This window comes from Schistosoma haematobium, chromosome ZW, assembly GCF_000699445.3.
Source record: "Schistosoma haematobium chromosome ZW, whole genome shotgun sequence".
In the NCBI taxonomy this organism is placed as follows: Eukaryota; Metazoa; Platyhelminthes; class Trematoda; order Strigeidida; family Schistosomatidae; genus Schistosoma; species Schistosoma haematobium.
The window spans coordinates 24,710,279-24,734,376 of record NC_067195.1 but is presented as its reverse complement, the minus strand read 5'-3'; the positions used below and the strand labels follow the sequence as shown (position 1 = coordinate 24,734,376).

Below are 24,098 nucleotides of genomic sequence, written 5' to 3'. Positions count from 1 at the left end.
TACTTTGGTTTTACACTTCAATCTAATTTCAAGCTTTTAAATTTTCTACACATAGATCGTCCAGTCGACAAAAGAATGAGTATTTATGGTTTGTTGGCTTAGAAAAGAGTAAATTAAGTGGTAAAGTGCTTAAAGCTAATATTATATGGTGAAGTTTGGGAACATTCTCAATCAACTATTGTTTCCAATAATGCTTACTTTCTTAAATCAGAATAGCTCAAAAAATCACAATATAGCTTTATTCATATTGCTCAACTGCCATATTTACAACGGGTGTCTATGGTTCGAAACACGTAATCTATCGTTACAGAGGAAAGTAACTGTCAACTCGAATACTACTTTCGAATATTAATTGTTTTTAATAAACAAAATCAACTGACCCATATCTTACACTGACTGCGCATTGTGTTGTGAAAAACAAACGATAACTGACCGAAATCGGCCACCGGTTATACATCTATGTGTTAACATGTTACTCTGTTCAAGATAGTATTTTAAAACACGCTTTGTATATGTGTGTTGGTTGGTCAATGAACATACTGAATTATGAGCTATAAATTTCTAATACTTTATTAGCATTGATAAGATCCATTAATTACTTGTTTATAAATGTGTGAGTAGCTGTTATCAATTGATTACATCGTTCACTTTTATTTTCCATGCCGTGATGCTAATCTTTTACATCATTTATGTTCATTCATATTATACCTGTGGTCTGTAATTTCCATTTATTCAAATGACACGACTTCCTAAATTTTACGTCAGAAACAATAACACTATTATCTTGCATTGTAATGGAACTTCTTGTGTAGAAGTGTACGGTTTGTAATCAATTTCACTGTCATAGAAAAGAAATAAGTTTCTGGACCATTTTTTGTGATTCTTTGTTATATTATCGTTATAGTATAGTGAACAAAGTGGTCAGGTGAGGAAAACCAATTCATTGTTCCATGTAAAATTAGTGTTTTCGTAAAATATGGAAACCATAAATCGAATGCATAATTTTCACAACTTCCATTAGTTGTAATTTACAGGCTTCATGATTCTTTCAATTCCTTTGTTATTACAAGTACTTAATGTTTTGTTCAATAGAATCTTCCTAATCTTCTGCAGGCGTGCATTCCACTTCCGACTAGTGCTACATACTACTTATATCTGTCAACATAAGTAGCATACGCCATAATAGCTCACAACCAATATTTCAGATCCCCTTGAGATATCCACTTTTTCATTTAACTTGTTAAAGACATCATTTTAATGCCAGTTTAGACGATATACTGGTCACTTCACTTCGGTAGTAATGAACGTTTTCGTAATATTATGGATTTTAGTTAGGTGCTTTCATGACTCCTCATTCGAATAATCTTTTCCCTCTCCATAGTTATTCGTTGTGTAGTATTTTGATGCAATATGCATTTGTGGCAGATTTTACATCGATGACTGACTAACTTCTTGACATTTACGAAATGTTCATATCTCTGACACCAGTATTCCGACACCATAAAATAATATGGGTGTAAATGTTATTAAGTCAATCTCATGACTATTAAATCTTTATCATTGCAAATATTCTTTTTTGCTAAGGATTTCATATTCGACCGGTACTTGAAATTGTAATATTTCAAATATAGTTTACCAAAGGAAATTTCACATGTTAATATACGCTATAATGAATTTCTATATTCATCATGATTACTCATTCCTGTTTTACTTCAGGATGATCTTACTGAGACGGTTCATTCTTATTTAATAAGTAACATGATTCATTTATTGGAAAAACACCAAGGAATCCAAAATCAATTTGAAAAACTTTATAATGTAAGTTTAAATTCTTTATTGCAACCGCAATTTCAAAATAGGAATTATTATTGTAGCAACTTGAGTAGGCAAAATAGAAATGTTTAATGATAATTTAATACCTTTAGTATTGTGGTATCAACCTTCTTTCCAATAAGAAAATACTTTTTCTGATTTTTGCGTTTTGTAAATACGTCATGTGAAAGTGTTATACACTAGCCTGCTTGTCTATGACTATTATTGTTGATTATGTTACTATAGAAGGTAAATGAATTCTACTTTTTTAAACTGAATGATAAAGAATTATCAGAGACTAAGTATTGTTGACATCAGTTTGAAATTTGTATGTTTTGCTAAGAACTACTGTAGTTTCTGAAATCTTGAAGGCTTTGACATAGTTTAAATTGCTCATACTCCAAAACTTTTAATTAAAGAACAAAATCTGATACATTTGTCGTCATTTATTAGAAGGTACGAACCCGACAGACTGAGGGCAAATAATCAGTGTTAAGAATCAAGAAAAGTTGTTAAACATCCTAGTTTAGTTTTACATGACTTACAGGTCAATATAAACATTATTGTAAGTAACTATACACTCAGTATAATATTAACAGGTTACTATTAATAGATGTACCCCATGAAGCTGGTCACAGTTAGTCTTAATCTACCTACGCCAAGGTTCTGTGATTTATTGACAGGGAAAATGAGCTTATAAGAAATACTAGTGGTCCTCTAAGAAAACCACCTGTGTACCCGGGCGGTACCACAGCCCTCACATGAATCAATGGTAACTGCTACTGACCTCATTGTTATTGTGTGGTATTTATGTATTTGGTGCCCCTGTACCGATGTTTATGTGTTCAAATAAATAAAGTAATTAAAACACATGTAGGGACCCACTGATAATCTGTGTAAGCATGGTACATAATCCACAGTTAATTCTTGATAACTATCGCTATCTAAAACCCGATTGTCTAGGAATTGTAGCGTGATTTAACTATTCCTTTTAAGTACTAGTGACGATTGTAGTTTTTATTTGATACTCACTTTCCTCCTGCTTATTTTGCTCGTTTTAACAGCTATTACAATCTGAAAATACCAGAGACACATTTATCCAACTATTCTGTAATATGTTCACTAACTTAATAGAATTTGTGAAATATTCATATGCTAGTGTTGAAACCATTTATGCTAATTTATCCAAGTTGAAGAAAAATGAAATCCTATTACCTGCAATACTGGATCGATCTTGTCGTTTCCAATATTTACTAAAGCGTGTTCTATTAGGTCTAGATTTGACCAGTGATATCAATAATCATGATGATAACAGTGACGTACCTATCAAACCAGCTATTTGCAATGAACCCGCTGCTTTAAAAAATCAACTATGTGAATTCCTAGCAAACATGCTGACAAGTTTTCCAAACGATGAATTACTAACCGGGTCCAATAATTTTAATCCAGAAAATTGTAAACAAGTAATTAGATTGTATAAACAATTATCACATAAGTCCCCAGATGAGTAAGTGAAAGTTTCTTATTTATCCGCCTACAGAATTAATCCATACTAAGTGTATTTAATTTCCTAAATTAGTTTGAATGAGGATAATGATGCATCGTAAATTGACTGAAGTCGAAAGTGATGACCACTGGGTTCCGACTTATCATTCTAAAGATATCATCCTGGTCAGGGGACCTGGACGCTGTTATTTCGATCTCATGCTTGAACATTGGTAGAGTCCCTAACTATGGCATAACATCGGTCTGTACTTGCAATGATCGATCATGTGGTCAACATTCGATTTCGTGTTTGAATAGTTCTGATCGAGTTCTATCTATCAAGTTGCAGTGTCCCTCTAGTCTAAATCAATCAACATATGCACTGTGTTTTTATTTTAGATGGTTGTAGAGAGTCGAGAGAAAACTCTGGGGCCAGGTTTTGTAGTGGTTGAGACTTCTCAGCTATGGCCACCTATTATCTTCGGAAAACTGATCTCTGTGACACTAATCCGCATCACCCGACCCTATTGTTCAAAACATTGCCGCTGAACTATCAGAACCATAGTTGACCTTCCGTAGGAAACTACCAGTTTTGGGAAAAAAGGATGACTACATGACCTCGTAAGGTACTGAAGTTGTCAAATCTATGACCATATCGATTCCCCATACAACTGATTTATACCTCTGGATGAAAAGTTAATATACATATTGACCATTCGATTATTTGCTTATGAAGCTTTTTAATGTTACAGATCAGAAGTACCGATTGATATGGTGATCAATATACTGAATATTTTTGCAAATTATGTCTGGGAAAGGGACTCCACTTCATGTAAGTTGACGTTCAAATGCACACTTCGACTTTATTTTGATATATGAATTGTAGCATTATTCACTGTTTATTTTGCACTATATTTTAATTGTCATGAAGTTTTACAGCTCCGTTTGGCTTTACATCTAAGACGCTGTTCTTACTGCATTGAAAACCTTCCAATTATACTTGAGTTCTATTGTATTAGTTTTTGTGACAAAAACCAAACAATATCCTTTTCCTAATTGACTAAACTAGTAAAATAGTCCCACCAAAAGGGGGTTGTTGCAATGTCTATTAATTTTTAAAAAACCCTTTAGTCGTTAGTTGTGTATGCATAACATTCATTACCAGAAATTTACTCTGAGTCATTTTCAGAGATAGTATATATAGTATTTTATAAATTCAAGTATTCCGAAATAGAATGAATCCATCTTATGAATGTCTAACCCCAGTTGTCATTAGTCTGAAATGGCGAGCTGCAAACTTCAGAGACCAATCATTAAATATATATTTTATTTGTTGGATAAAAGATCTCGATTTCGTAAACATATTTCTGTTGTAATATTTTGCTAATAATTTGATGTATTGCACTTTGCCCGTCCAACAACTCAGCCCTGATGATTTATTTTACAAAATATTTTAGCTTTCTTTTAGATATACTTCGTAGTGGAAATGCGATTTCGTAAACACGTTTTACTATGTTCTAAGCAAATTTTTGCAATATTCCTAATCTGATGCATTGTGAAACCGATATGTTAAAATGGGAGATTGTAGTGTTTGAAAGTAGAACGCTCTTCTAATAAAAACTGACCAACAAGATAGCTGAATTCTATTCATACCAAGCAGCAGAACTTGTTTACCTAATGAAACACATTATTGGTGAAATCTGAAGCATGCGGTATTCATTTTTCGACTTACCTTAGGATGAATCGTTTTTTAATACAGTTGACGTCTAACCTTTCATTCTAATCTTTTGAGTAGCCCGTCATAAATAAATCTAGCCAGTAGGTATTTGCTAACAACCAGTAAGAAACTGTTGGCCAATGTTCTGAACTGCTATTTAGCAGTACATTTTGTTTACATACAAATCTAAATAGTTTGCTTTTTTGTTTAGATATTGCATATCTTCCGTTACCGGCACTTGACAAAGACATAAACGACCAACTAGATACTACCAATTACTGCGCTTATTTAACTGAAAGCCTACACCACCTCGTATTAAATGATAATGTTAATGATGGTGATAAATTATGTTGACTAACACACCAGTGTTGTTTTTTTCAATTTTATTTTGTGATTACACGAGAAAAATTCAGTGCTGAAATTTTCCCCAGCTTACGATCAATACAATTTCGCATACACAGTACAAAATATACGATAAATTTGGACGGATATTTTTTGTACAAGCAACTATGTTTTCAAATCTATTTAAAAGAACTAAATTTTCTGAATATATTCCTTTCCTAGTTCTTTTCACTGAGATAAGACGTAATTAACTCCCATCCAATATTTCACTTTATTATTATGTGTATTTCCTCACAGTGTATAAAATAACACACTATGCTTTTTTGATTTACTTGGTTTTATATGTAAATTTTGTTCAGAAAAGTGCGGTTAGTTAAACCTTAGTTTTGTAGTGTACTAAATCGAACAATATTTGACAGTATATTTACAATAAGATGTTTTACATCTTATAATGTCATGATGATAGATTTGTAGTGATGGCTGTCCAAGTTAGAACCTATTGAAATTCGTCCTTAGAAGTAAGTAATCCGACCAGCTTTCTAAGCGCAGTTTGGAAATATGTAGTCTTAATACCTTAAATGAATTAATATACAACCAGTTGTAAACAAGGTTCCTCTAGACTATACAAATAAACTTAACAGAAGTCCTTTCTATAACAAGTGAAGTATTTACTACGTAGTTAATGATATAGAATCTCAATATACAGCTTTTAAAAATGCTTTGAGCAGTTTCAAGTCTTATGACCGCAAACGAAACACACCTATTGTTGTACTCAAACAGCAACAGGTCTTGGATTTGAGCGAATATTCTTATTCATATAAATGAGGAATATAATAATGACACACTTGTGTCTGTAGTCTGTAACGTACGTTCGTGTATACGATAGCTTTAAAGATACTTAGAAGCGTGTACTCCCAGTCATTCTCAGTGGTTGCGCAAGTGACGAAGATATACGATCCAAAATCAACCATCACCTAACCAGTAGACGTTTAACGTGCAAATCTCAACTACACATGACACTTTCATTAAGGTAAAAGCGGTTACCATTATCAGTAACTGTTGTCTCTATATCATTGCATACTTTAATACACTGACCATATTGAAGCTTTTGTTTCTTATACGAACAGTAAAACTATTCCAAATTGGAAAGTAAGATCCATTAGCAGTTTCTCCTATGGATAGCTCCGAATGCTCTAATGGTATATTTGTGCTTTTTTATACTATCGTAATACTTTTGTATGACGTACAACTGAATATTAATTTGATACACCGAAGAATGAATTTTAAAACGCCCAGGATTGAAAATTCCAATAATTCCTCGCACTTTATTGAAAACGGGCTTATAAAAAGTCACTGAACCAGTGCCAATAGTCCACTCAACCAACTAAAATAATATGTTTTCAAGGATATGGCAAACGCATATACTTAGGAAATGTATGGAGAGCTACTTGAAAAAGATGAACTGAAAACTGATTAACCTTTAAAACGAATGAGATTGTACTTTAATGTCGCCAATTCCTTTTAGATAACTGTAAATAAAAATGTGTAATCATTTGGGAATGAGGTTTCCTAAGTTTAAATAAATCTCGATTTTATGACGTGGAACACGACACAAGGAAGGGCTGGCGCTCACTAGTGATAACTTTCTGATTTTGTAAAAAAAATTCCTTGACCATCACAACCCGGTTAAAGCACCGGAAATTCCCTTCTTGTCTTCTGAATTTCGTAAACAACACGCCCGTCACGAGAAGGCAGTGAGTAAGACTTCCCTGGCAATGGCTGTATACGCGTAGCCATGTGAGAATATTTTGTGAGGGAGAGCGGACTCTCCTCACCCTCGGCGGTACCTGGGCATCCGGGAGCCTCTCATCAGTATCCTTACACTCTAAAAGGAAACCAGTGACAGATTGGTGAGAAAGAATCCTTAAATTTAAAATATTTAACGCATTTACACTGTGCCAACTTTCACAATTTAGTTATGAATTCGTATGTAAGGACAACTTTTAGTCCTAAAACATGAAGAATAAAATTTAGTTTGTATTTCAGGAGAGCATTTGTAAATACAAAGACATAAACTAGTTTCTTTTCCGACGTCCTTTTTTGCGTCTTAAACGCTTCAGCTGTTTCTTCTTTTTCTAAATTTCAATCGTTAATTATAACAACAAACCTCACCTTTGTTGGGGGCGGTTTATATTCCAATTCTTCATCCGACTACGTTTTTTTTAAAATGTGTATACAAGATTAGCAGAAATATATTTATTGATTTACTACAAGTTAACAATGTCTAAATACATCACCTGAATGTTAGTTATCACAAAGGGAAGAGGACTACTAATAATACGTGACTGTGATACTAGTTATCAAAAATATAAATGACGCTTTAACTGGACACTGATATCAAAGTAGCAACCGACCAGTAGACCAAATGGTAAATTATTTAGGGAATAAGGCTGAAAAACAGTCGACACGGGTCGTTTTTGATTGCTGATTATTAGTCATATATTTAAACACAAGTACTGATACAAATGGGCACCAAAAGCATTATGCACCACGCAATAGAGTAAATGAAACTTTAAAGAGGCAGACGACTTACGCCTGTTAACCATCGTAGAGGAGGAGCATAGGTCGCTCACCAGCATTCTCCAACGAACACTGTCCTGGGCGATCCTTTCCAGTTGCCATTCGTCCTTTTCATGTCTGCTTCAGATTCCCCATGCACTGTGTTCTTTGGCCTCCGTCTTTTTCGTTTCACCTCAGGATTCCAAGTAAGTGCTTGCCTCGTGATGCAGTTTGATTATTTCCTCAATGTGTGTCCTATCCACTTCCAACATCTTTTCCTAATTTCCTCCTCAGCTGGAAGTTAGTTTGTTCTCTCCCACAGTAGACTGTTGCTGATGGTATCCGGCCGATGGACATTGAACATCTTTCGCAGACAGTTGTTTACAAATACTTGTATATTCTTGATGATGGTTGTAGTAATTCTCCAAGTTTCAGCTTCGTACAGTAAAACTGTCCTGACGTTCGTATTGAAGATTCTGACTTTGATATTAGTTGACAGTTGTTTTGAGTCCCATATGTTCTTCAAATGTAGGAATGCTGTCCTTGCTTTGCCAATCCTTGCCTTTACATCTGCATTTAATCCTCCTTGTTCATCGATGATGCTACCCAGGTACATGAAAGATTCCACATCTTCTGTATCAAGTGTGATTGGGTTGGTGTTCTTAATGTTGTATTTGAGGATCTTGTTTATATTGAGACCTGCTGATGTAGAGGCAGCTGCTACACTGTTTATCTCGACCTGAATTTCCTGGTATGTATGGGATAGAAGAGTTAGGTTGTCTGTGAAGTCCGAATTGTCTAGTTGCATCCAAGCTGTCCATTGTATTCCGTGCATCCCCTCTAATGCGGAGGTCTTCATAATCCAGTCAACCACCAGAAGAGAAAGGGGGAGAGTAGGCAGCCTTATCTGACTCCGGCCCTCGCTTGGAATCCATCTGTCAGCTGTCTTCCGCGCACGACTTCGCAATGTATTTCATCGTATGAATTCCGGATGTTGATGATTTTCTTACGTACTCCATAATGTTGAAGAAGTTTCTACAATATTCTCCTATCCACTGTCAAATACTTTCTTAAAGCCAATGAAGTTGATACATAATGACGACTTCGACTTAATCGATTGTTCGACGATGGTCCGTAGTGTCGCGATCTGGTCTATGAACGACCGATCCTTACGGAATCCAGCCTGTTGATCTCGAAGTTGGGTGTCTAGTGAGTCTTTCATTTAGTTCAGCAACACTCTGTCCAAAACCTTTCATGGTATTGACAGTAGTGTGGTGCCTCTGTAGTTTTAACATTCGCTCAGATCTCCATTATTTGGTATCTTGATGAATTATCCTTCTTTCCAGTCCCCCAAAATCTTCCTAAATAGAACGTGAAGAATGTTTGCAACTGCTTCTATGTCTGATTCCAGAGTTGCGGCTGGTATATTATCAGGTCCTGCTGCTTTCACACTTTTGATTTGTCCCATAGCCATCCTGCTTTCATCGATCGTTGGTGGAGTGACATCTGTAGGTGCTGCTTCGATTTCTGGTTAATTGGATGGAGCTGTTCTATTCAAGAGTTCCTCGAAGTGTTCCTCTATCCTTTCAGTGATTGTCTTGCCTTCTTTGTCCTTGGCAGTTTTCTCTGGTTTACCATATTTCCCTGCCAGTTTCTTCGTCGTGTCACCTAGTTGTTTTATATTTCCTTCTCTTGCAGCTTTTTCCGCTGTCATCCTCCATGTATTTCTGCTTGTCGGCTCTAATGCTCTTATTCATTCGCTTGTTTGCTTCTGTGTATTCAGTTTGTGCCTTGATTTTCTGTTCTCGTTAGGCTTTTGTGAATTGCTGTCTTCTTGTTCTTGCTCTCTTGAATCTTATTCAGGGTTTCGATGGAGATCTACTCCTCATGATGATGCTTGTTGTGGCCCAGAACCTCCTGACACGTTGAAGTTATTGCTTCTTTGATCCCTTTCCAGTTGTCCTTCATAGTAGTTTCTTCTTTCAGTAGATCCTGTAAGGCTTGGAACCTGTTGTTGAGAGCTATCTTAAGTTCGTTAAGTTTGCCAGTATCTGGAAGGAAGGTTGTATTGAATCTTTGCAACACTGTTTCTCCAGTTGTCCATTGCTTCTTTAGCTTCAGTTTCATCTTGGTAACCATTAGGTGGTGATTTGAATCTATGTTAGCTCCTCTCCTGGTTTTCACGTCTCCCACTGATCTGAATTTTTTACTGATACAAATATGATCTATCTGGTTCGCCGTGATGTAGTCCGATGAGACCAAAGTAGCTTTATGTATGAGTTTGTGTGGGAATATTGTGCCGCCTATGACCAATTTGTTGAATGCACATAGAATTGCAAATCTTTGACCATTCCCGTCCCTTTCTCCTAGTTCATGTCGTCCCATGATATCTTCATAGCCCTTGTTGTTCATACTGACTTTGGCGTTTAGATCTCCCATCCGGATTGCTAGGTCTTTTCCTAAGTACTTCGCTGTGATCAACTGCAGCTTCTCATACAGTTGATCTTTATTGTCGTCATTTCTATCATTGGTGGGTGCATCACATTGGATAACATTCATTGTAATCCCCTTCTTTGTTTTGAATGATGCTTTGATGATCCTGGATCCATGAGATTCCCATCCTATAAGTGCTTTTCGTGCTTCTTTGGACGCCTCAAGATGAAAGCCGAGATTCTTCGCAAGACACAAGAGCGATGTCTCTTCTAACAACCAGAGCAACAATTTTTATAGGTACATGGAAGGTCCGGATAATGTGGGAGACCGAGAAGTCCAGTCAAATAGCAATAGAAATGAGGAAATACAAATTGGCCGTTCTCGGAATAGGTGAACTGAAGCTGGATAGAATAGGATAGATTCGGGAGAGATGTTGCTTTACTCTGATCATGAAGAAAATGCTCTGCATACTCAGGAAGTTGCCTGAGTTTTTAAGGATGTTTTGATGATCCCGGATCCATGAGATTACCATCCTATAAGTGCTTTTCGTGATTTTCGAACAGTATTAGAGGAACTTCCTGTGTGCAGAGCATTTTCTTCATGATCAGAGTAAAGCAACATCTCTCCCGAATCTATCCTATTCTATCCAGCTTCAGTTCAATAGGTTTCACCTATTCCGAGAACGGCCAATTTGTATTTCCTCATTTCTATTGCTATTTGACTGGACTTCTCGGTCTCCCACATTATCTGGACCTTCCATGTACCTATAAAAATTGTTGCTCTGGTTGTTAGAAGAGACATCGCTCTTGTGTCTTGCGAAGAATCTCGGCTTTCATCCTGAGGCGTCATAATTCTTCCTTCAACTCCCAGGGCAAATTTTGAATGGTTCAAATTGTTTATTCTGGTTAGCGATTTTTTAGCAAGGTTGTTTTCTACGGGGTGGGGTTGCCAACCACATGCCCGACCCTCCTCCTTTACCTGGGGCTTGAGACCAGCAGGGGCCCTAGAAGAGCTACAGGCGGAGTTAACAGGTAAAGGAAAGTGAGTATACTTACTCTATAGTGAATAACATTTTTAAAAATCCAGAACTTATCTTGCTACTTGCGAACCTTCTGCTGACCACTACAGTTTCATGTAATTAAATACAGCCTGATTACATGCATTCGAATGTATATAAACCATATAGATCCACACTTCATCATTTTCCTAACCTCGTATGGTACATTAACCAACAACTAATCAAGTACTGAACATTTTGATGGCAAATGTTTAGGAGCGAACAACAGAGCGAACGGTAAAATACCTAAAAATAAATAACTGTATCGCCGTACACATTTCGAGTTTCTTTCAGCCTCAATAAAACTAGGGAAAGTTAGATGAACAAATTCAATAAAATTTGGAGATTTTGTAAATAAAGTCAGAACTTTCCAAAGCTCATTTATCAAGCGAAGGTACCATGAAATCAACAGTAATCAAAAGCTCTGAGAAACTCCTGTCTTTAATTTAAAATTTAAATCATGGTCTTATTTGTTTAGATAATGCTAGTGTAGTTGTTCATGATTAGTTTGGAGTGCTATATTGTAAGAGAAGAAATCAGGAAAAGTTATTAGCAAGTCAAGATATTTGATGTCTTTTCTGTGAATTAAAGGTTAACTAAGCACTTTATTTAAGGGAAATTCTACCACCTATTGTGATTGTTAAGCATAAAATTTATATGTTATACGCATGACTTACACTTTGTAAAAGTATTTGCATTTGTCTCAGTCTTGAGGAAGTATCGGATAAACCTTTTGGGAGTAAAGAGCGTTCAATTCGTTTTTCTTGTTTTGTTATTTTCAAACGAGTAAAGTTTTCTTCTTCATAACTAAGAGATAGTCAGTAGTCAATAACACAGTACTTCTGTTTTTCTTTCATTTTTCTTCGTGTAAAAATTTCTTCGGAACCACATCCAAACTGAATAGGTAAAAATAGTTTATTAAATTAACATACATAAACTTCTTTAGGCAAATCTGATTCATTTAAATCAGTGTCTTCTAAAATAAACCGAGCTGCTCTCAACTTGGCTCGTTCTATTGACGGTTTTTTCTTGCTTTCCTCTAATGGAATAAAAACAGAAATGATCAAAGTACCTACCGAAAAAGACTGGGGTCAAGTGTGGTGGTTGATAAACACCGTTGGGCTTTAAATCCTCAACCGTTACGGATTCACATACTGGTCTATTGATTATGTCCTTATTTAACAATACAGAAGGCAACTGAAAAAACGTACCACAAATCTACCAAGGTTGGGCCGTAACTCTGTTTCATCCATAATTTAAAAAATTCGTTGTGATTGTTACTACAGAAGTGCTTCTTGTCCAGTGAAGTGACCATACATTACGACAAAAACTGAAAAACAGAAAAATCTAAAAGTAAACTACAGTCACGAATTAGGAATAATTATTTCAAAACTCCAACTGGTGCTGCCGTAATCACGGATTTTAATAATCTTGGAAAGCTGACTGTCAACGCGTTACTGCGGGAAGACTCGATGTCTGTCACAAAATGTCGAAAGTAAAATCTCCGCTAATTCCATAACTCCCATGGGTAGATAAGCCTACAAATTTGGTAAAGAATCTTGTACACCCTGGAAAAAAATTCTACCTCCATTTGGGTAGCTAAAAAATATTAGCGGATCAATTTTATATAAAATCATTCGGAAGACATAGAAGAACATAGTTTGGTTATGCTATTCGCGCTACAAGTCAGACAAAAATATACTTCAGTCTACAGCCCAAGACTTAGGGTTTTGTATGGAATTTCGAGGAAAACAAATCAACATCCAACTTTTTATCAGCCCGATTAGTATAAATGATTCGTGGATTGGTTGAAGTTAGACATTAACACCGTTGGATGCCGGCTCAGTGGTCTAATGGTTAAGTGTTCGCGCGCGAAGCCAGTAGGTCTTGGGTTCGAATCCCGCGGGGGCGGGTTCGTGGATGCGCACTGCTGAGGAGTCCCATACTAGGACGAAACGGCCGTCCAGTGCTTCCAGGTTTTCCATGGTGGTCTAGCTTCAATTGGCTTATGATTTCAACTTGTGAAATAAATGATTCTGTCAAATGGTAAAGATTTCTGTTTTACGTATGGAGATATTAATAATGGTCCTATAAATGCGATCACAAGGCATGAAGTCCTATAGTCGAACGTAAATAAACCTGGTACACCACGATCACATTCATTTAAAAATTCTTTCACTGTACAAACTATTCGTCAACTTCTGCATCTTTTGTATATATTATATACCTTTATTTTATGGTTAGTAAACATGCATATATACTATCGTATGCATATCCAATATATTTACGACGAGCTAACTTAAAGCAATTAATTTTTTTGAGCTCATTTCTTGATGTTAAGATACGGCCCCAGTTATTTTGTGCCATCTAATGAAGGTATTCTAGCTACTTGTCTACAGTGATCCCAGTGGATTTGCAAGTCAACATGTCTTGTGGACACCTGAATATATGTTACAGGCCAGTCGGTTAGTCATAACCTGAAACTATCACATTACAGGGCAGTTAATTGGTTGGCCATAATATGGAAGATTTTAAAATTAAAATAGAAAGGAAGATCAAGATAAGTAAATGGACCTGTTGAGGAACCAACCAATGTAAATAAGCAAACAAAGAGAAAATGGCGAATAATGATACGACGGTAAGGTAGTTACTAATGAAAGTAATCAGTAGTGATGCATAAGTCGCAAGAAATGGTGAAGCCATACGAGTGCATAGCGTCTTTGCCCGTGAGTGCGTAGTCGAAAGCTATTCCAGGGAAAAGACGGTAAGTTTCCTTTTAACACTTCCCAGTGGCTAGACTGTAGTTACATCTGCTAGGATGGTGTTCCAGGTAAAGCCGACTCGTAATGAGGTGTGACCTTAAATGTGTTCTCTCTTTGATAAGCTGTTTATCGAAGATTGATTCGGCAAGCCAAAATAGTGAGGTCTAGATGGGATGATTTTATTGGGGTAACCTGGAGCACTCGATACTGTGTACACTATTATTAGGATCGTCTTATTCTCACGTAACCTAACGAGTACAATCCCGTAGTGAAGTCGGTCTTCATAGGCTTTTTCTACCAACCTTATGGCACACATTGCCACACGTCCTATTACTTGCCACAAGAGACCGATGTCAGTTTTATGAGAGCATAACAATGTCGTAGGTTCCAAGAAATGGGTGAATGTAAGCTCTAGATAGTGTCGAAAAGAGCTCAAATCAGAACTGTCATTCGGGTGGTTGGAATGATTATAAGCGCAATGGGAGCTCTTGCTCTACGGGCTTCTGTAACTAGTAGCAGTGGACCACTAATACCTTCAAGTAGTAATCAAATTATATTTAACGAGCAAGAAAGATATGCTAGTAAATTACAACGAAACATCGTCTTCCTTAGAAACAGGTCAAGCTTTCACCTGAAGGACTCCAGTGAAGTCACTTGAACAAACTCAACCGATAACAGACTTCAGAAGTTAACTACTCATAAGAGTAAGCTTGATATATATAACTTATTGGTAAGACAGATAGGGCGGGTTTATGAACCATTGCGTGCTATAGAACACCGATTCTGAAGATTATTCGAATGATTTTAATCACTGCAGTGAAAAAAATAAGACTAAAGTATTTACCAAGTAAATGAGTTTATCTAACAGTAGTTAAGGTTATTTAGGGTAAAAGAATGATTATTCGTGGTTATTACAAACTAAATGTGTTATTGACCAAATCTTTGTATAACTAAGAGATATATGGACCGAAATGAACATAACCGAGCAAAGTACCATATCGTCACTTGAGGAGGAACGACCTACCACAAACGAACTTCCCTCATTTTTTTCACTACTTGACTAAACCCTTGTAAATTGCTCTTTCTTAAAACCTCAATTTTTCATTTCCTCTCGTTGTTGTATGATGCTGGATCATTAACAACAACTTCTTATTTGGTTAAACTCCGAATTATCGATTGAAGCGGTTGATCGTTGTTGCTCTTGGACTGCTCTTGGTATAGCTCAGCATTCTGTCAGATCATTTCAGAGAGGGATTCGGTCTCGTTTAGTCGGAAGTATTCTTCTCGATTTTCAGCTAGTCGTTTTGTTCATGATGGTGATTAAACGGTAGTTTTGACGTTGTAGTCGTAAATAAATCCACAAGATAAATAATTCTGTAAGCCTTAGATATTTTACTGTGCATGCCCTAGCATGGCACCACTACAGTGTACGCCGTGTAGCCAATACCACTGTCTGAAGGTGTAGCACTCATACTCATGGTCGAAGTCTTTCATTTAACACACAGTCACCTGGACTTGAGTGCGCTTCGTTTCAGAATCCTGTACTATAACTAAACATCTCTTCAGTGCCTCAAAGTTTTTGGTGGTCTTTGATGGGTACGTGATTTCAACAAAATCTAGTATTCTACATAATCTCATGCTGAAAATAATTCTGTTGTTCCATCTGACGAGGTACTATTGAAAGTACTGTAGATCATATGGCAAACACCCAGGTGAGCTTGTACTTTTTCTCGCTGCATGTAGGCCGCATTTGTTATGCTTTTTTATATGAAGTGAATATAGTCCTCCCAGTAGACAGCTTTTAAGGACGAGTCAGCAATTATAGACGCGCTCAAGGTTTATCTCCTTTCACCTGTAGCGAATAGTAACTACACACAAGGACTCAATAAGATCTTTTCCACTTATTGTAAAGCGATATGCATATCTGACAATCCATTAGTCTTGACCATTATCATAAATTGCAACAATCAAACTACAAATGCTCGATCTGAACACGTAAGGGGACCTAATAAAACAAGAGTTATTCAACTACTGCAAAATACCTGCTACTGTGATGCGTACAGAGTTTCTTGGAATCACTCGTATTTAATAATTATATCAAAACATATTTTGTTCGCAATTTACATGGTTGGAAATGCAGACCAGACTGTTTTGGAAATATAGACAATCTGGATTTCCATAAAACTGTTCTATTGATGGTCCAATTAGAGGCTCAGGATTCACTATGAATCTTCGGCAATAACTTACTAGTTCATTGAATGCGCACAGTCGCTTGGCTGTGATAGATTCTTAGTAATCCATAGGCGAATATATAGGGTTTCAGTTTCATGCTCTCAGCCATTGGGATTCGGTGATATGGTGCAGGACGAAGCCACCCGTTCCATACCTGCATTCGATGGCATATCTCAAAGGGGCTGAAAAAGGGTACAAGAAAAAGAAAGGACGAGAAGCAGAGCAGACAATGTTCGTGAAGGAATAGTTAGGGTATGACTACTCAGTTTAATTATTTTTTATTAAGGTATTTATTACGCAAGAGCATTCCAATAGGTTAAAGAAAATAAGTGTAGACAAGTTATGAGTAAATAAACAACTAACAAATGAAGGTGGTTCAGAAGGAAGCTGAGAACATAGGGTTATGTGTAGTTATAAAATATAGTGCTGAAAACAATAATCTGATACACAAATGACTGCCTCCCACTTTTTGTGAAAGCTATTTGAGCCCTATTTTAGATTTTATAGGGTCTTGAGTATGCTTCCTTTTTAAGCGAACTGTCTAGTTTACTTGTAATAGGATTACTCGGTAGGAAGTGAAATCAATTCAACGTTCTAAACACGATTTAGAGAAGTTGTGGTGTTCGAAAGAACTAATGATTCTTTTATACTTGTTGAATGCTCGATTTCGAATTCTAAATACAATACATTCATTCGTGCTTGTCTAGTACTTCTTGATTCAATCGCGTTATTTCCGGGACTCTTAGTTCGTAACGTAATTCAAATAATTCGAAACATTATAGAAGTATAATAATATTAAGTCACCATTAGTACCATTAGTTCGTGACGTTTCACTAGGCCGTAAGGAGCCGTAATTAAACAAAATGTTCTGCACTACAGACATAGGTGGATTGACGTTATCTCCTCACCATCATTTTTGCTGGTCAGTAGCGCCACGCTCCCTCCTTATACTGGAAGCGAGTAGGTGTGCTCCCAAGAAAGCAGGTTGCCCTGTAGTCATGATGTGGTGAAACACTGCTGGTCACATGCCGAAGTTTCGGCCATGTTCGAGGCAGTTTGTAATACTTACCGAGTATTGGCTGAAATATGGATCACTTATGAGCCGAAATGTGGTTTGCTATAATCTACAATCAGTAAATGAAGCTTGAAAGGCAGATAATTTTGTACTTCCGTATATAAGAATACTTTTTCTTAAATTACCGAATTGATTATAATGTAGGTCTAACTGTGTCAGACATCATAATAAAGTGAGCGTCCTTATCTTGTATGATAACAATGACTATAATTTACCCTCAAATTACAATGTGTTTCACGAGATATGTTGATTTACAAACAAAATTATACAAATGCTACAGGATATACTGCAGTATGTCAGTCAGTTAAGTTTATATGTGACGAGACACTGGTTATAGAAACAGGAAAATAAATTCGCGTACAGAAGAATGTGAATAATATTTATGAGAATCGAATGTTTTATGTCAACGTTTGCGCGCTTTTTGGAGATTGCGTCATGACGGACAACTTGTGGTCGAGAATTCATGAGAAGGAAGTCCAGAGATCTTCGCAACTAGAATAATTGTGATGAATACATGATCAGTCAGTTAAAAACGTCAGCTTAAACTTACTACTCTGTATTACTTGATAGTATTCTCAAAGTAACAGATTTGACGGGGTTCTTGTAAGCACAGCTACAAATCTTTCTGAACTATGGGAGATATTAGTGAAAGCCAAATGTTCTATACATATGTTTTCGGTGGTTTATTATCCCTGTTACATAGAATACACATGATGGTGCCTGAGACTCCTCAATTAAGACAAAAATTTATCAAATACCAACACCCTTTGTATCCAACACGTTACTAAAAATAAATATGGTACCATTCCGTCGTTACATTCGATTCCATAGCCTTTTTTATGTAATAGTCGCCTTTGTATTTGACTTCAGTTCTATCGATTGTTTGCGAAAACACTATTACTTTACGGGCGACTAAAATAATCTAGATGCCTCATGTGATAAGAACAATAAATATTTTCTGCTTTGACATAAGTCGTTGTGTCACTCTAACGATCGACCTATGTAGCTAAAAATGGTCACCAACAATTACAAATAATCAGTGTGTATTGGCATCGGACCATAACCACACAATCCTCAAAGCTGAACACGAGACAACTCGGAAAATAGATATTCAATATTTAACGCGGAGAAATACCTAACGATGGAGAAGGAGGGAAGAAGGTATTGAATGAATTGGAGTTGATCGAATGGCATGGCTCGGCCATGCAGGCGTGAACCCTACTGAATGTTACCTTATGTCTTTGATTCATATTAAATATATTGTTCTATCTCTAGCCTAAGTTTGTTCTACATCACGTATTGGTGGTTGTTACGATACGATTAGTTGGTGTAGACGATGGTATGACTTCTACGTAAGATCTTATAGATTAAGCAGTTATATCATGACAAGTCTACAATTTTAGGATAGGTCTATTATTGGCGCAGTACTAATATCATAGTAGACCATAATTCTACAAGTGTAGTCTGGGTGAGGTCATGCAATAACGAAAACTGTTTTGTGAGTTTTTCAGTACATTAAAATTTAGAATTGTCGGAATTTCCGGAGTGATACGTCATGGGGTTTTTTCCGTTCAAACTTTCCGAAAATCGATAGATAGCAAAATATTTGCATAGTGATGCAGAAAATATTAATAGGTGTTGTGGGGTCAGTATTATAGATGTACATACGAGTATGACATCGTTGATTATGGACGAACAGCCACAACCTACGGACTATCAACCATGTGATTTTTCTTATTATCATGGATTTCCACTATGGAATCACTGTGAGTGACAGCTTATTATTTTATTGAATAATGTTCTGTAATGATATTCTCTATTTCGGGTCGCGAATCCTGGTTCTGATATAATGTGATCGGTTTTGTTAACGCAGCATCGCAATATACGTGTGAAAGGAAAAAATACTGTAAACCATCCAGTATATCAAATTCACGTTTTAAACAGGCGGGGAACGTGACTCCTGTTTCTAAAGGATAGTCTATTATGCGAATCAAGTAGTGAAAATCGAGGATACAGTCACTTGTTATGGCAAACACTGAAGTGTAAAACGATTATGCAAAAAAATGAAGCAGTAGGCAACAACTCGAATGCCATAAAAAGCATATTGTAAATCATGAATTAGTAGCAAATATAACAAATCTACTTGTTGATATACTGAAACTGAAACGAACTATTTTGAAATTCAAACGACAGTAGAAGAAACTATACATTCAAAAGAAAAAGTCACAGGAGAAAGATACTTAAATGGACTTTCTAACATGGTCGTGCCAGAACTTACAAAGTGGAGTCCATAATCAATACTGAATAAAAACGCACAACTAATATTTTTTGATATGTACGATTGCCAGTTAAAACAATCTCTGCTATTTTCAAACTATTGGACATGAGACGATCAAATAGTTAATAATAAGTGCTGATTGCTTGTCAAAAAGTAAACGGTGTTACCATCACATAAGAAACAATATTCTATTTAAAAAAACGGACAGATCAATTTGCTTTCCTTCAAAAGTGAGCACTCAAACTCTGGGACAACAATCATATGAAAAATGAAGGAATCATGAAATTAATTACTCGTCAAAAACAACGCTTCGGTCAAATAGTGGATAAGCAATCAAAACATACCTGAGCAACCGTAGGATATTTACACAATTTAAAAACCTTTGCATATGGAACATCTTAGTAAAAATGAATTGAAACAGCTGTTAAACACCCTGAAACATGAAGTTAACCAGCCACAATGAAAGCGTTATGTTGTCTTGACTCAAAGAAATCACTCATTATTTGGTAAGTGACTATTTTATATACCATAATAGAACTCAGTACATGCTATTCATCTGACTGAATAATCAATTGCAAGAATTTAATTTGTTATGCTATGTATCGGAATTATTTTCCAGTATGCTCTTTAGCTTTCCAATTCTTCCTCATTTCCACTTATAACAATCTTATGAGATGGATATACTGATTATTCATCTGGAAATACTTTCAGGGTCCCTTCCAAACATATAAACATCTGGGTGGAATCCCATCTCCCCACACCATATATCTGTTGCTTTTAAAAAGGCCTTCTAGCTGCCTCAACTACAGCCTCTATGGTTTATCGTTCCAGATGAATGCCAGATGACTAGGTTTAGCCATATGAAACACTGGTTGTTAGAGTGAAACTGGGTGAATTGTCTTATAATTAATTTCACCGATGCTGTGTGCTTATAACTCCTCTTTTTACTATTTTTTTTCTCATTATTTTTTAGCCCTCCTTTTATTTCATTTCGTCTTATTATTTAACATATTTTTACTCGAGGTGACTTCATACTACATCACTATGACTCACACAACCAACCAAATTACTGCCTGATTAAGGGACAACTGAGAAACGAGAAGAAAAGATTGAGAAATGAATTAGAAAAATTGACGAAATTTCAGAAGATCAACAACCCATCAATAAGATCACTTGAGCCAAGTGACTGGATGAATTCTAATTATTTGGAACCTCAATCTAACAACTGGAACTTAGCGTAAGTAAGCATAGCTCCTCCAACGGATATTAAAGATGATTAATAATGGACAGAGACCAATGTTTCAGAACAATGTACTTTACAATGCCCTTCTTGGACCATCTATGTCCGATGCATGTCTCATAGATTACCGTGGTTATCGTTATCGCATAATCAGTAACCATTCCATGTCTCTCTTGTTATCATTTCAGTTCCCCTTTCACTCTTTCAGTTCTTTCTTCATACACATTATCAGTTAAGTAAATTAATTATTTATTCCTGAAACAATGATCTGTTGTCACACGAGTTATCACTTAATTATTTTCACATTGTTATCAACAAACCTCTCACCTGGTAGTATGATAGATGCTGGTATCCAGAATCCCTACTTCCCTGAGACAAACGCACACAGTCAACTGCAAGACATACGAATCATAAACAATTACCTCAGTGACTAGAATTAGTACAGTCAAGTGGCTAGACTGCCATTCGTTGAACCTAACCAAATGCCTGTAGCTATACCAAGAACAGCGAAATGATCAGTTGGTTTATACAGAATTATGACAAAAATATTGGACATGTGGTTATGGAAATTTATAAACTGTTTTAATTAGCCACTTACTTTATGTTGTCATGATTAACAGCGTCTGTTTTAATAGCGCAGATTTCAGTTTGATGTGATGTTTCCGATACGGGTAATGTGTATGTTGATTAATTTGCCTGAATTTTAAATGCAAAGACAAGTGACACGTACTATTTATTCAATACACTGAGCAGTGTTGTTGCTTTTTGCCTGAATATTTAAAAAAATATGATAGCTCCTCATTGAAAAATCCACCATATCTCAAATTTCTCAGCTAAAGTTGTTTGTATAAAGGGATCTGTCGCTAGATGATGGTGAGACTATAAACCGTCGGGCGTTTACTTTTAAGCAGGACCACCATCAAAATGGACGAGTTTATACAAGCCACCCAGCCAATAATATTATGCATGTGGCACAAAAATGCGTCAAGTTTCTTCCTGATGGTCCACTTTAAAAAAATTTTATATTAGTAAAAAACCCTAACCATAATTTGTGGACTAACCAATCAGATTTACGATAATAGGTCTTAGATTTTGCCCAAATAGAGTTTTGGCATTATACCTGATCTCAGTTCGTGATGAAAACCCTAAATCAAATTCTAAACCCTAATCATCAACTGTAAATCATAATCCTTATTCTTGAAACTGCTTTATAACCCTCACTTAGCCCAAGTAAGTTGTTAGACACTCTGAAGGTCATTTTAGCGTCGCTCAAATGTCGTCTCACAGACTTTTTTCCGTTTATTTTTTATCCTAAAATAGAGCACAGATGTCTCAACAAAGTGGATACTATAAAAGTAAAAGTCAAGTCAAGAATAGTTTTGACTTGAAGCCAAAAAGAACTTACCAGAAAATTCAGCGCAAAACGCACAGCATTAATAATCCTCCTGGGAAAGGTCAGTTGAAAGAACAGACATACAGCAAAGTTGACAAACATCATAATGGATATCAACTTACACAAAATATTAATCCAATACAAAAATCAGAAGAAAATCTGGTTAAAGATAATAAAGTGTCAAAGATTTTCTCAAGTGAAAGTTCACCAGTTCCTGACGTGTCATATTTAAGGAATTCTGTATCATTTAATTCTCAGTCTAACCGAAACATTCACTATGCATTTAAGGGATCCTCTAATGAGGTCAAAGTAAATCATTCAGGAGAAAATGGCTTTCAGTCCAATCATACAAAAACTAATGTGCTTTCACTTGTCGAACGCAAGTTAGATATGGAAAAGCGTTTTGTTGATGATCAAAATTATAAGTTAAAAGAAAGTGGTGGCGTTTGCTTAGATCAATCATTTACTACAGAAATCCACCCTACTGAGGAATCAGACAATGATTATTCTAGTGATTTTAGTGACGAATGTTCTTCTATTTCATCTTTCGTATCGTCCAAGTCCCAGGAACTACTTTCTGTGGACAGACCAAACAATCATAAAGAAATGACCGGAATTTGTGAGTCAGTTTTAACGACCCGGACTTCTGGTTTTATTATGCCAGTTAAGGTAATCGGCAGTACTAACGATGGGATGGACATGAAGGTTATAGACTTTGAACAGTCAAACAGACTACCAAGTCATCATTATATTTTTTCAAATGTAAAGCGCAGAGCAAAAGACTTATTGAAATTGGTTTGTCTATCTTTAAATGAGTTTACCAATGTATTCGAGTTGAAACCAATAGATGGTTATGGATTTTATATACTACATTCAAATAAATGTAAAAATTGGAATCATTGTTATGTTCAAACAAATGTTGATGCATTTCATAGAGAAGTACAAACTGAACCAGTTGATATCTCTCATGATGTATGGACTCAACAACCATCCGATGAGAATGGCGAATTTTGTGGAAGGGTTGGTAGCAACAGTAAGTTTTGGAATCTTCTTCACTTATCAACAAATAGATTTATATTTCAATTCAGTCGAACAAAGTATAAACTAGGTTGAAGAGATCAAACAATCGATTGTTATATATATCGCAACATTGGTTAAATTTAGTTGTCCATTAGTTTTGGACGTCTACGTCTAATTAAGGTCGGTCAACTCCCCAATAGTCTAACCAGATTTAATAACGGGCCCTTAAGATTCTGGGTTTTAGCTCAATAGTATTACATGGATGATATTTTTCACAAGTTTAAAGATGTATTTCTTTAAAGAGGGGAGAAAGAATGAGGCTTAGATCACAACGTTCAGCATTTTATTTCAAAATCTGAAAGTCGTAAACCCAGACTAAGGTTGTATAAGTTATTTCCACAATTCAATGAGAGCGCACGTGTGGTGTGTGCTACTAATGTCGACAAACGGAAGTGGTATGCATCATCAATCGAAAGCGAGGTGTCTGACTGCTGAAGGTTAAGAAGATTGAAGAAAAGAGAAAGAGAACAAAGGTTGACTGGTGTGGAAACGAAGGAACAATAAAGTATGAGACAATTGATTGACGTTTTGCGAATGAAGTGTTTACTGTATGGCTCTCAGATATTAATAAGAGATCCTGTAGTCTGTGTTCAAATGCATTTGGTTGTACCAACTAGTGTCCTCGTTCACTGC

General features: G+C 36.0%; 3 protein-coding genes across 5 annotated transcripts in view; 2 read left to right on the top strand and 1 right to left on the bottom strand.

Annotated features, from left to right (window-relative positions):
* MS3_00003094 (uncharacterized protein) overlaps positions 1 to 5,683 on the top strand; it is a 60,095-nt gene extending 54,412 nt beyond the window's left edge. Inside the window, exons 32-35 of one of the 2 annotated variants that reach the window (XM_051210792.1) lie at positions 1,717 to 1,818; positions 2,877 to 3,319; positions 4,050 to 4,129; positions 5,226 to 5,683. Coding sequence is in view for 1 of the 2 variants with exons in the window: in XM_051210791.1 (XP_051070811.1) it covers positions 1,759 to 1,818; positions 2,877 to 3,319; positions 4,050 to 4,176 (630 nt within the window). In the remaining variant the exon portion in view is untranslated. Of the gene's footprint in view, positions 1 to 4; positions 1,819 to 2,876; positions 3,320 to 4,049 lie in introns of those variants that run through there. The other variant, XM_051210791.1, reaches the window with a different exon arrangement.
* Positions 5,684 to 5,801: 118 nt separating this feature from the next.
* Positions 5,802 to 15,217, bottom strand: CFDP2_14 (Craniofacial development protein 2). 2 transcript variants are annotated; one of them, XM_051210790.1, is made up of 8 exons: positions 15,162 to 15,217; positions 12,617 to 12,735; positions 12,482 to 12,578; positions 12,338 to 12,444; positions 12,246 to 12,301; positions 12,083 to 12,212; positions 7,529 to 7,567; positions 5,802 to 7,491 (listed from the first exon to the last, which is right to left on the bottom strand). In XM_051210790.1, the coding sequence occupies exons 2-8, from the start codon at positions 12,656 to 12,658 to the stop codon at positions 7,432 to 7,434; spliced, it is 531 nt and encodes a 176-aa protein (XP_051070810.1). In that variant the 5' UTR covers positions 12,659 to 12,735; positions 15,162 to 15,217; the 3' UTR covers positions 5,802 to 7,431. The 2 variants fall into 2 exon arrangements, with proteins under 2 accessions (XP_051070810.1, XP_051070809.1); XM_051210789.1 differs by having other exon boundaries at positions 5,802 to 12,033.
* Positions 15,218 to 21,627: 6,410 nt separating this feature from the next.
* Positions 21,628 to 24,098, top strand: part of MS3_00003091 (uncharacterized protein) — a 37,274-nt gene continuing 34,803 nt past the window's right edge. Inside the window, exons 1-2 of the mRNA XM_035731961.2 lie at positions 21,628 to 21,663; positions 22,313 to 23,418. Of these exons, the coding sequence (XP_035589527.2) occupies positions 22,320 to 23,418 (1,099 nt within the window). The 5' untranslated portion in view covers positions 21,628 to 21,663; positions 22,313 to 22,319. The remainder of the gene's footprint in view (positions 21,664 to 22,312; positions 23,419 to 24,098) is intronic.